Raw genomic sequence first — 12431 nt, 5'->3', positions numbered from 1 at the left:
ACTGACTGAGCTACCCAGGTGTGCCTGTTTATCTTCTTTAGTGAGGTGTCTGTTAAGGTCTTTGGCCCATTTGTCACACTGCTTGTTCATTTTCTTACTGTTGAGTTATCATCTTTTTAAAAATCTATGGGTTCTCTTTCTCTCCCTCTCTCATTTTATCTTTCCTTTCAATATATTTTTGTCCAAGAAACAGAGTCACTTGTCTACAGTTTTGATGATATGGATTTTTCTGAAAGTATAATTTTGGTGTTATGTAGGAATTAGGGGAGTCTGTTCCTGTATTTCCTTTAAATGAGTGGTTAGATCTAGAAACTTAGCGGATTAAGTTCAATTTTTTGTTTGGCAAGGCTACTTCACAGGCAGTGAGGTTCTCTTCCACCAGGAGGCGCACATGCTCTCTTTGGGACGTCCGCAGTTTTGTTTGTTTTTTTTGGTCTTGTTTTTTTTTTTTTTTTTTTTTTTTTTGGAGGTAGGCTACATGCCCAAATGTGGAATTTGAACTCACGACCCTGATATTTAGAGTCCCATGCTCTACCCACTGAGACGGCAGCAGCTTTTGATGATCACTGTATGGATTCATTAACAAACTAATGGTTGCAGAATAGTGGTATTCTATCTCTGCCATCCCTTCTTCTTTTACTGGGTTTTTATCCTTCTTTGATTAAATTTTCCTTCACCAACTATTTTGTTACTCCAAGATGCAATTTATATATGAGATGCCAGAAAAATGCTTGGTTTTTCCCCTTCACTTAACGTTTTCAAAATAATGAGTTGGTTCCCTAACACCATCCAAAAATGACTAATGGGTGTTTTTTTTTTTTAACTCATTATGAACTCATGTACGTGAATCTATTTTTTTTTTAAGATTTTATTTATTTATTTGAGAGAGAGCGTGAACAGTGGGGAGGGGCAGAGGGAGAGGGAAAAGCAGACTCCTCGCTGAGCAGGGAGCCAGATGCGGGGCTCGATCTCAGGACTCTCGGATCAGGACCTGAGCTGAAGGCAGACTCTCAAATGACTGAGCCACCCATGTGCTCCTCTGTGAATCTATTTGGTATTTTTCTTTCCACTGAAGTCATTATGCTTACTGATGCTCAAATTCTTTTATCTTTGACCAGAGGAAGTCTATTTAAGTTGGCTCCTGAATCCTTTTGACATGAGCCTGTCTTTAGAAATTTCCCTGCTTTCTGCTAAGACAAGATGTTCCTGGTTTCTTTTACATTTCGTAACTCAGACCTGGAATTAGCTATTTCTCTAAGGCAATGGTTCTCAAAGTGTGATTGGGGGATCCCTGAGAGTCCCTGTGATGCTTTCATGGGGGCTGTGAGGCCAAAAGATGCTTTTTTTCCTTTTTAATTTTCAGTCTCTCACAAATGTATATAGAGTTTCCCAAGGGCTACCTGGTGTAGGATATTATGACTAAATGTAGAAGAGGTTTTAAAAATTATGCTGTCATTTATTAGGCCAGACACTAAAGAGATTTATAACAATGTAAAACAATGGCACTCTTCTCACTAATTTTTGTTAATGGATATTTTGTTATTTTAAAATCTGTTTTAATTTATAATGCATCAATAGGTATAACCCATACACACAAAAGCTCCTTGGGGTCCTCAACAGTTTTTAAGAGTTAAAGAAATTTGAGAAGCAAAGTGTTTGAGAACTGCTGTTTCCAGGAGTCCTGGCTCCTTCTAATGGAAAATGGTATTTAGAAATCACAATCTAGGAGCTAGAGATGTTCATGGTTACTGGATTGGCACTGTTTTTAGGCCATTTCAATGGGCAGAGCTAAGATAAAATGATAAATATATTTAAAGATGAAATACATCATGAGTTGTTACTGAGTCTTTTTATTCAAAGTCAGGACTTCAGAGTTTTTACTTAAACTCATATAATTTACATTTGTATCTCCTTTCTTTCATTACAAAAATTCCAGCATAAATGTTTATATTCGGTGTCAGATTAATAATACCACCACTTCCAACAATACAATGACCTAAAACAGTTTAAGATTTTTTTTGGCAGTTCCTTTTTCTTAGAAGTATCTCTTTCCATATAGATATAAATAAGTTGATGGCTTAAACTTACTTGAAATGGTATGTATTTTGGGCGTTATGCCACCTAGCAGTTCAGCTAGATTCATGTGTTTTTACTTTTGATTTTTAGAGAAGATTTTGTAAATTTAATTTTGTTTTATAATAACATAAAATGTTTACATGGTTCTAGAGTAAAATCTGTTACATAGGATATATTCAGAGATGCCTAGCTTCTATCCCTGTTTCCTCTCTCCTGTTCGCTTTCTTCCCCAATTAGTAACATTTTTTTTTTTAAAGATTTTATTCATTTATTTGACAGAGACAGCCAGCGAGAGAGGGAACACAAGCAGGGGAAGTGGAAGAGGGAGAAGCAGGCTCCTAGCGGAGGAGCCTGATGTGGGGCTTGATTCCAGAACGCTGGGATCACGCCCTGAGCTGAAGGCAGACGCTTAACGACTGCGACACCCAGGCGCCCCCCAATTGGTAACATTTTAAAACAAAGCAATAGTTTCCTTCCTTTTATTTTTAAAATTTAAGCAAACATGTATATATATTTAGTATTATTACCACTCTTCTCTTTTTGTATAAAAGGTAGCATACTGTATACACTTCTCTCCACTTTGTTTTTTTCACTTAACAATATATTCCACGGTTGTAATATAGAGCACTTCATTGCGTTATTGCACCATAATTTATTCAACCGGTCCACTATTGAGGAATTTGGGGCTAATTTCCAGTATTTTATTGTAACTAGTGCTGCAGTGAAGAGTCATGCACATACTTTTCATATTTTTAGCACTGTTATCTTTTGGATAGAGCCCTCGACGTGGGGATTGCTGGGTCAAAGCATGAAAGTGCCCAATTCTCTTAGCTATTAGCTACTCTTTTAGCCTCCGCAGTACAGATGAAGGAACAAACTGAGACTCTCCAAGGTCACTTTATCAGTCACTGACACAGCAGGGATTTTTTAACTTGGAAGTAACGTTCTCCACACTCTCCAAATCATGGGAAAAGGAGTACTGAGGCCGGAGAGGGAGGAGAAGAATTTGCATTTGGACGTCACATTCATTGGATCACATATTCTCATCCTTCCAGGTCCCAGCACACCACGCTAGTCCTCTGACCTCTCCTGTTTTCTTCCTTCCGTCACTTTCCCTCTTTCTCCCACGGCTAAAACGCGCCCCCCCACTCCCTGCTATTCTGGGCGGACAAAGATTGCGCAAGCCCAGCCGCTTCGCAGAGCTTGCGCCGGTGCAGAGACAGGACCGGAATGACGTCATAACGGCGCGCAGCTCCCAGGCGTCCTCGCAAGGTCGCCTCGGAAGCAGGGGGCGCGCGTAAGTGACAAGACCGTGGTCAGGGACGCGCCGTGTCCTGCCTTGGTACCAGCGGCGACATGTCGGGATACACGCCAGACGAGAAACTGCGGCTGCAGCAGCTCCAACAGCTCAGAAGGCGATGGCTAAAAGACCAGGAGCTGAGCGCCCGGGAGCCGGTGCTGCCCCCGCAGCGGGTGTGGCCTATGGAGAGATTCTGGAATAAGTTTTTGCGGGACCAGACCCCCTGGAAGAACGTGGTGAGTGACGGGCCTCCCTTGCCCCCGATGCACACACCCCGTCGCAACCCTGGGCCTGGCTGCTGGGCCTGCTTACTGTAGCCACACCAAGGACTGACATCACTGGGCCCCCAAGTCCGGTAGTTCCGTGAGGGAGAACCAGGTTCAACCAAGACTTAGGTTTAGCAGGGACGCTATGTTGTCCCAAGAGAGCTCTGGAGTTCAGGAGTTTGGGAGAGTCTGCCCTTCTGCTGTCAAGTGTGATGAGGAGGAGGGAGATCTTTGCTTAGGTTTTACAGAATGATAGAAAGATTCACTTGAGTGAAAATTCGGTGATTTTAGTATGTAAGGACACCTGTCTGCTTTTTAAAGTTGAGATTATAGAGAATAACACTACACTCAACTACCAGAAGACACGGGAGTCTCTAACTGGTCATGCAGCCCCATGTGATCGCCATGAAAGATAGGGTCTTATTGGTATGCTTAATGAGTTATATTCAAGAGCCACCTTTCTGAACTACCACTATATTCTTTTAACACAGTTTAGTTTAAAAGTGCCATTTCTGAACTTTACACTGTAGAAAATCGCTCATTTAAGAGCTATCTTTATTTTCAGGGTCTCTGGACATTTTCTTGAGGTCATTAAATTACATCAATTTAGGTGATGAACACTATTATCTCAGAATTGTTTTCAATAAGCTATGACATTGGCTAATAATCATGGTAATAATACTATTAAGTAACACTTGAGTACTTACTTTCTGCCCTGCATTTTGCTGAGGGTTTTACGTGTGTTACTTTAATTCTTTAATTCCGTAAGGTAGAAACTACTCCTAATCCTTATTTTAACTATGTGGAAAATGAGACCTGCAAAAAATTGAGTGATTTATCCGTGGTCACAGAACTAGGAATTGAAGGAGTTTACGCTGAGATCCAAGTGTTATCTGCTTTCTTACTGTGCTACCAAGTCTTGTGCAAATTTTTCTGAGAAAGTGGTATTAGATACTTCTTTAGGGTGGTAAAATTAAACTCTAATTCAGCCCTCGTCTCACCTTTTGTATCCCTGACATTACTTGTTGATTTTGGCAGCTACTGGTTGAAAGTTGACATCCCACCCATCAGCCAGTGATGTAAGGAAGTAAATAAGTATTTCAGTCTGTTTTTCCTTACCCTGAGTTAATTTTTCTTCCCTAATCATGTATACTATAACACCTAGAATCTAGTTATCTCAGGTGAGATAGATGTGTTTCAGTCGAATTGGCTGCCATGGAAAAGATCCATTTTCAGTTCTGTTTTGCCTTTCTCTTTTAAAATAGTGTGCCTGAAAGTATCTCAAAGTGAGCTTGCAACACCCCCATCCCCATATGTAAAATATTCTTTTTCAAGCTTTGGTGTGCTCAAGGTTGTCTACCTTACATGTAGAATGGTGCAAGTGATGTTGATTGTGGGTATCTGAAATTGATAAATTAGGGGTTTGGCTGTACCTGAAAAATTCTGTAGTTTTGATTACTCAAACTGATTAAAATTATTCTTTCATTATTTATGCCATGTTTATCTTTAGTAAACTTATGATATTTTTAGAAGTCTTTAAAATATTTATATATATCTATGAATATCTTACTGTAGCTTTGCAAAATGTTACTTGTCTTAAGCCTTGTTTGCTCTGAACTCTGTAGGTATTCCCTAGCAGGCCCTATGTTTAATAAAAATATTTGAATGGGTGAGGTTAGTTACAGACTGTAAGGAAGTATGTAACATGTAGACATTTTAAAATAATCATGACATTATATCATTGATTTTTTTTTCTGCCACAAACATAAAAAAATGGGATATCTGTTTATGTATGTTTTCTCCCCCCCCCCCCCAGATTTATAAGGCATACCGACACAGTCTCTTTGCTTTTACTCATGTACTTATACCTGCCTGGATTATTCATTATTATATCAAATATCATGTGAATGTAAGTATGTTTTAAGTATGTATTTTTCAGAATTTATTTTTAATATTGTACAAAATTATTTCCTACGTGGGCATGTCTTCCCCTGCTTTACTTAGTGGAAATAATCTGGCACTTATAACTGATTTTGAACTACTTTGAATAAAGTAGTTAAGTAAAAGGTTTAATGAAACTTAAAGTGAGGTTTTTCAAAAACTTAATCTTTAGTTGATTACAACTTGAAATGCATTTTCTCATAAAAACAATGTTTAAATGATCAGAATGAAGTTGACCTATTAAAACTAGTGTAAACTTGGGGTTCTAATTAAGAAGGGAGCAGAGAATTTCTGCTCCTCTATTTGAGCATAGATATAAGATAAATTCAAATTAGACAAAGGTTGTCTTTGTCGTCATCCCATTTTCCTTTTCTTCATTCTGTCTGATTTTTCACCATTTTCTTTCTTTAGAATCCAGGATGTCCAAAAGCTTGAACTTTCTCATGGAAAGATCTTGCGTGTGGTGATTGAAATGAGGCAGTTGCCATATTTTAAGGCCAAGGGAGAGTCTGGTATAGGTGTTAGTTTCAAGGCAATATGAGGAAGGAGTGCATTTGAGGCAATGGTATATAGAAGGGAGAGCAGTGGTGGCTGCCCGGCATGGAGTGTTGTAACCCAAACAGATTGAAGAGGGCATTCTGGTACCCGGTGAGGATATTAGGTCTCAGGAAGAGGGGGACGTTGGGGTGGGGGGAGTTGGTGAGTATACCTGTTTGGAGAGCAGCAGTGGTAGTAACCTGGGATAGAATATTGGAACCTGAGCAAGGGGAGGAGGACATCTGCAAGAAGGGTGGTTTGGGGCAGTGATGGAGGTGGCAATCTATAGTAAGATATCAGGACCTGAATGAGGTGAGGTTATTTATACTGGTGTATGATGGTAGTGACAGGAGATTGGTTACATATAGGAAAATTGATCAAATAAGTACATGAATTGATGATAACAGAACCCAGAATTCTCATTGTCAGAAAAGGGAGTTGCACACATGAAAAGAGAGAAAACCTTGTGGTACTGGAATGGAATTGGAATTATTGGTATGAACTCATGGTTTTTAGTATGTATTGATACAGAATTCTATATAGATGTAAATGTGGATAGTCTAGGTCTGTCCACTGACAGGCCTGAGAGCAGTGCCACTGCATGGTAATTAGCATATCTAGCAGCCTGGTCTTACCCAGCTCTCCACTGAAAGGATCCAGAGCTCTTTGGAGAAACGGCCAATTCTAGGGCTGGAGCAGGGAAAGTACATGATGATCTTATTGTGCCAGAAAGTAAAGAAGTGTTCAGAAATGTTGGAGATCTACCAAAAGGACGGAGTCAGCTTGAGAGGACTCCCCCTGGGACAATTTGAGCATCGAAATAACTAACAATAGTTATAGATTAATCTAATAGCCAACTGAATAAAATGCAAATCCACAAGTCCATATACATATAAAAAATTAATAAATGGTTAGAAGAGACAGCACTTTTTTGTACAATGGATTGCTAAATAATAAACAGACAAGGACTGATACAATTAGAAAAGCCACCACTTGAGAATCATCAGAGTAACATTTTTTTTAGCCAAGGAACATCAAAAGTTGCTAAAATTAATCTCATAATACCTAACTTCAGCATACTTATTTGATACAAAGGGAAAAGGAGTATTTGTAGTGGAGAAACCAGGCAGATACCATGAAGAAATCTAAATTAACATTACCAGTAATGGGGCAAACTGAAATTATGTACTACTTGGTAGGTACAGTAAGAAAACAGCATCAATTTTGTGTGATTCCTGTCAAAAATGCAAACCTGAATCTAATATAAGGAAGCATAAGACAAGCCAAAACAAGGGACTTTTCTGCATAGTAAATGCAGAAGGCTTTACCTTCAAAAGTATCAAGATCATGAAAGTTAAAGAATGACTGAAGATTTGTTCTAGATTTAGGAGGACTTAAAGAGGCATGTCAGCTAAATGCAATTCTTGATTAATGGCATTATGTGCTTAGTTAAATGAACAAAGATGGCATTGGCATTCAGAATTTTAGAGCCTACACAATGGTTAGCAAGTCATGTAAGGGGATTTTCTGAGAATTCCAATTAGTGAGACACTTGATAACATTTGAATGGGTTCTTTAGCTAGAAAGTAGTAATGTATCAGTAATGAAACAGATTAATTTCTTGATCTTGATGGCTGTATTGTGATTATTTTAAGAATATTGTTCTTATTTGTAGGAATTACTAAAGTAATAAACTAGTCTGCAGTTTCCTGAAGTGATTCAGTAAAAAAATTATTTTTATAATTCTTGCAACTTTTTGTAAGTTTAAAATTATTTCGAGATAAAACAAAAGTTAGGGACTCCCTAAACAAATTGTAGATAATCCAATTGAGGTTTGCTTTCTCTTAGCTTGTTGTGAGGAGTGTGAAATAAATAATTGGTGTTTTCAGAAAATTCCTTTAACATAGCTTTTCTCTTTATTGCATGGTCTTTTAAAATTCTGATTGCTGACATCATTTTTGTTCTTCACTAAGCAGATTATGTTCATTCATCAACAAGTTATGGAGTGCCTAGTATGTCATCTTCCTTTATTGCTCTGAAAGAATATGCAAGATAAAATTCCTGGAGTTTGTAGTAAAGTTGGAAGATGGGTATGATTTGGGTAAGAGTATGGAGGAGAAAAGTTATTCCAGCTAGGAGGAAAGATGAGGAGTTAGTAATGTGCATGTCCTATCTACCCAAGACTGAAGAGGTGACTAGAATAGCAGGTCTGTAGGCTCAGTGGGCTGAGACCATTTAACTGAAGGTTTTGAAAGCTAGGCAGAGGAGGTTGAACCTTATCTGGTAGGCAGTGGGAAACTTTCCATTTCTCAGTAGGTGAGTGAGTTGATAAAAGTGCTATATTTAGGACATAAAAAACAATATGATGGGGGTAGCTGGAGGGAGGAAAGTCCTGACATCAGGTAAATCAGCTACAGGCTGTTGCAGTTTAGTAAATGTTAGTTGATGAGAATCTGGTTAGGGTGAAGATAGCAGAAGTGGAAAAGAAAAGTGAAGCCAGAAGACATTATTTAAAGAAGACAGCTCAAGTTGGGGATGAAACCAAAACTCAGAGGTACTTACGACTCTAAAATTTCCAGCCTTGGAAGTTACAAGTAGGGTTTTGGAAAGAAGTAAATTTGTGTAGGACTATGTGCTGTCAACATGTTTTGGGGATGTCCAAGTGGACATGGCCTATCTTACGTGTTAGAAACATGAACTTGGTGGAGGCTCGTAGGAGTTAGAGTTGGAGTTTAGTATTTTTACTTCATAGACCAACAGAAAATCTTTCCGCAACCATTAAAAGGGGCTAACAAGTTATACGTCTGAGGGTCAGAGTATAGTTTATGTTTCTCTTGTTGATGGGCTTAAACAAAATTCTATATTTATGTTCACCTGCAAGTCCACAGGCCATTTCATATCATCATATGTCTTATTTTTTACTGTCTTAACATGCAAGACTCTAGAGGAGAAAAATATATTACTACTTTCTGTCAGTGCAGGTTTTTTTAATATCCAAGAGTGGTTTTTACGTGCAGAAATGACTGTTCACAGTTACCTGGAATATAAGTTAAAATTCATTTTGTTAGTTTCAGATTTAAAAACCTCCTTTTTTTTCCTAATTCTGTATATTCAGTTTTAAAATTCTGTTAAACTGCTTACACATCTAGTAAAATATGAACAGTCTCCTTTGTTCTTATTATCTTTGGATTAATTCAAGTTGAACTCTCCTGGAACAATTCCGCTTACAAACATAATCATATTCTCTTACATGTTTTAAGCTGCATTTATACATTTTATATTTATATGTTGAATTTTATTTTTAAGTATTTATAGGGCAAATTAATGACCCTAAGAAGCAAAATCTTTTTAAACTTATAATCACAAGCCTAAATCAATTATTCATTTTAACTAGAATCCTAAAACTAATCTTTTAGAACCTCTAATAGCCAGATTGATTACCTTAAACATTATAAATGCTCTAAATAGCAGAATATATGGATTATTCCAGTGTTTTAAGAACTTATTAAATTTGATGTTTAGATTTATTTATTCTCTAGATTTAATCTTTGTTATATCTGTATTTAACTGAATTTTTCTAGGCTTGAAAAGACACCTTCTAAGAGAAGCAGATTTAATAAGCTGCAGTTACTGGTTTGACAATTCAAGACTTTAATATAGTTGCTTATCTGAGGGAGTCATACTTTCAGGTGATTTTTCCTAAGCCACAGATGGATGTAATTAAAGGTTTTGTGTCAATAGAGGTCCCAAAGCCTCTCCCTTACCTTATTTTTTCTCTGGATTTGAGTAGGTCTGCATCCTCATTAATGTTAGCCAGTTTGCTTCATCTAATACCTTTACTGACAAATTGAATTTTACATTCTCTCTAAGGACATTTCAGTGTCATCTTGCTGCTGGCCCCAGTACTTAAGAGACATTTTAATGTATTTACATTGTATTCTGACTTTATCTCCTGCTTTTGGCTCCAGTTCGAGTCTTACATTATGCCAATCATCTTTTTAGTAAAATTTTGTTCATGTGGTATCTTGTGCAGATGTATGTGCTTAATACATTTATTTAACAAACGTTTTTAGCACCTCTTGTGTGCAAGGCACTGTTCTAAACACAGGGATATAGCAGTAAGCAAAGCAGATTGAGTCTCTGCCCTCATGAAGTGTTTATTTTAGTCTTGGAGACTGGCAGTAAATAAAGAGGCATATGTTACAGGGAGTGATAATCTATGGAAGGAAAACTAAACAGGGTAAAAGACTAGGTCTCCCTGGGGAAGTGCTGTTTGAAGAGAAACATAATTGAAATGATGATATGGATCAAGCAGATACCTAGAAGAGCATTTCAGGTAGAGGAATCATTACATATAAGGGCCCTGAGGCACAAGCAGACCCATCTGATTAGACTAAGAGTAAAGGAACCATTGTGGCTACAACAGAGAGAGAGAAAGAGAGAGAAGATCAGAGAGGTGGTCAAGGGCCAGATTGTGTAGGGTCTTAGAGATCACAGCAAGGACTTTGGCCTTTGCTGTAAGAGTTATGAAACTTTGAGCAGAGGAGTAGTCCATCTTATAAGAATCACTCACCTGTGCTGTGTGGAGAATAGACTGAGAAGGCATGCGTCCACCAGGACACTAACAGGTAAAGAAAAAAAAAATGACAGAGACTTGAACAAGGGTAGTAGTACTAGGTGGTGAGAAACAGTTGGATTCATGATATAATCTCAAGATAGAACCAACAGGATCTGCTGAGGAATCATCAAGGGTTTTGGCCTTTGTAACTAGGAGAATGAATGTGCCATTTACTGCAGTAAGGAACCATTTGGGGCTGGAGGATGTTATAAGTTGGACCTGGTTAAGTTTGAGATGACTAGTAGAGATAGCCAAGTAAAGATCTTGAGTAAACAGTTAAATGTATGAGTCTGGAATTTGGTGAAAGTTTGGGGCTTATGTTAAAAATTTGGGATACGATCTGTTTTATTTTAGAAGAAACTCTAAAACCATAATTAACAGAGGATTCCTTTTATTGCAGACAAAACCATATGCCATTGTTCAAAGAAAGCCCAGAATATTCCCAGTAAGTCTTAATATGTCTGATTTTTCTTTTATTAGTTCTCTCTCCTTTACCTCCCTAAGTGATCATTAAAGTGCTCCTCTCTTCTGTCATTATAAGTGCTTGTTTTGTATATTCTTGTAAAAAAAAAAAAAAAGGAAAAAGAAATAACATGAGGCAGCAGCTACAGTTGAAAATGGGAGGTGGCCATATTTCTTTGGAAGCTGGCTGTAAAACTTTTATGACCTTTGTAGTCCTAAAGTGAATTGAAGATACTGACAGTTTTTCACTAGTACCCTGTTTCATGTAGGGTTCAGGACTTAGGGCACTAGCCTGAGCAGACACTTGGGTATAGTAACAGCAACTAATTCCTCTGTTATTCATTTCAGACTGTCATTTGTTAATGGCAGTTTGACCTTAACCTCTCCATCTGTGAATTTAAAATCTGTTAATGTGTACTTTAAGTTTTGTGATGTGAATATGTAAGCTTTATCCTAATTTAAAATTGAGTCTTTTCAGCATTAAAAGATTACTTAGTTATCAGCTGGTATTTTTACTGGTTGTGAGGTTATCTTTAAGCATAGCAAAATGCAGATTATGTTCTTGTCCTATTTCTAGTCATAGATAATGAACTACCATCAATCTCCAAGGTCTGTAATTTTAAAAAACAGAACTCTCTTAATTCTTGCTTCAATCAAATGACATAGTCACAATAATCCATAATTGTCTGCAATAGAAGGGAATTTAAGGGTGAACCACCAAAATTAACCCTTCAGTTGAAACTCAGCTTTAGGAAATAGGGGATTTCTTCTATATTTAAAATAAACATTATCTTTATGATGACCACTTTCATGCCCTTTCTGGACATTTTGTTTGAGTAAAACTTCCCCTTATACTTCCTTCACTTACACCTTAAGATTCTGAATATTGCTCATCTTTAGACAGCTTCTACTTTGTCTAAGTCCCTTTCAAAGTGTGAGTGCCAGAACTGAACTAGATTTTCTATGTGAGATCTGATCAAGTGGAACTATCATCTATGCAGACAAAGATTTTTCTACTAATGCATCTTTGTTTTTTTAGGGTGATACAATTCTGGAGACTGGAGAAGTAATTCCACCAATGAAAGAATTTCCCGATCAACATCACTGAAGATTACTTTAAAATTTCAAAGGCGTATGAGGCCAAGTTTGTTGCTGTATTACTGTATTTACTAAATATATTTTCTGGAAAAGTACCTTTAATAAAGTTTACTCTGACATATGTGTTGTCTGT

General features: G+C 37.4%; 1 protein-coding gene across 3 annotated transcripts in view; it reads left to right on the top strand.

Moving 5' to 3' along the window:
• NDUFB6 (NADH:ubiquinone oxidoreductase subunit B6) overlaps positions 1-12417 on the top strand; it is a 251056-nt gene extending 238639 nt beyond the window's left edge. The window contains exons 9-13 of one of the 3 annotated variants that reach the window (XM_057313509.1): positions 2356-2519; positions 3132-3612; positions 5459-5551; positions 11139-11183; positions 12240-12417. In XM_057313509.1, the coding sequence (XP_057169492.1) occupies positions 3433-3612; positions 5459-5551; positions 11139-11183; positions 12240-12308 (387 nt within the window). In that variant the 5' untranslated portion in view covers positions 2356-2519; positions 3132-3432 and the 3' untranslated portion in view covers positions 12309-12417. Of the gene's footprint in view, positions 1-1463; positions 3613-5458; positions 5552-11138; positions 11184-12239 lie in introns of those variants that run through there. The other 2 variants (XM_026506411.4, XM_026506412.4) reach the window with 2 other exon arrangements.
• The last annotated feature ends 14 nt before the right edge of the window (positions 12418-12431 follow it).

The sequence above is a fragment of the Ursus arctos genome, unplaced genomic scaffold, assembly GCF_023065955.2.
Source record: "Ursus arctos isolate Adak ecotype North America unplaced genomic scaffold, UrsArc2.0 scaffold_18, whole genome shotgun sequence".
Classification (NCBI taxonomy): Eukaryota; Metazoa; Chordata; class Mammalia; order Carnivora; family Ursidae; genus Ursus; species Ursus arctos.
The sequence above is the reverse complement of the archived record's forward strand: the minus strand, read 5'-3'. Positions and strand labels throughout refer to the sequence as shown.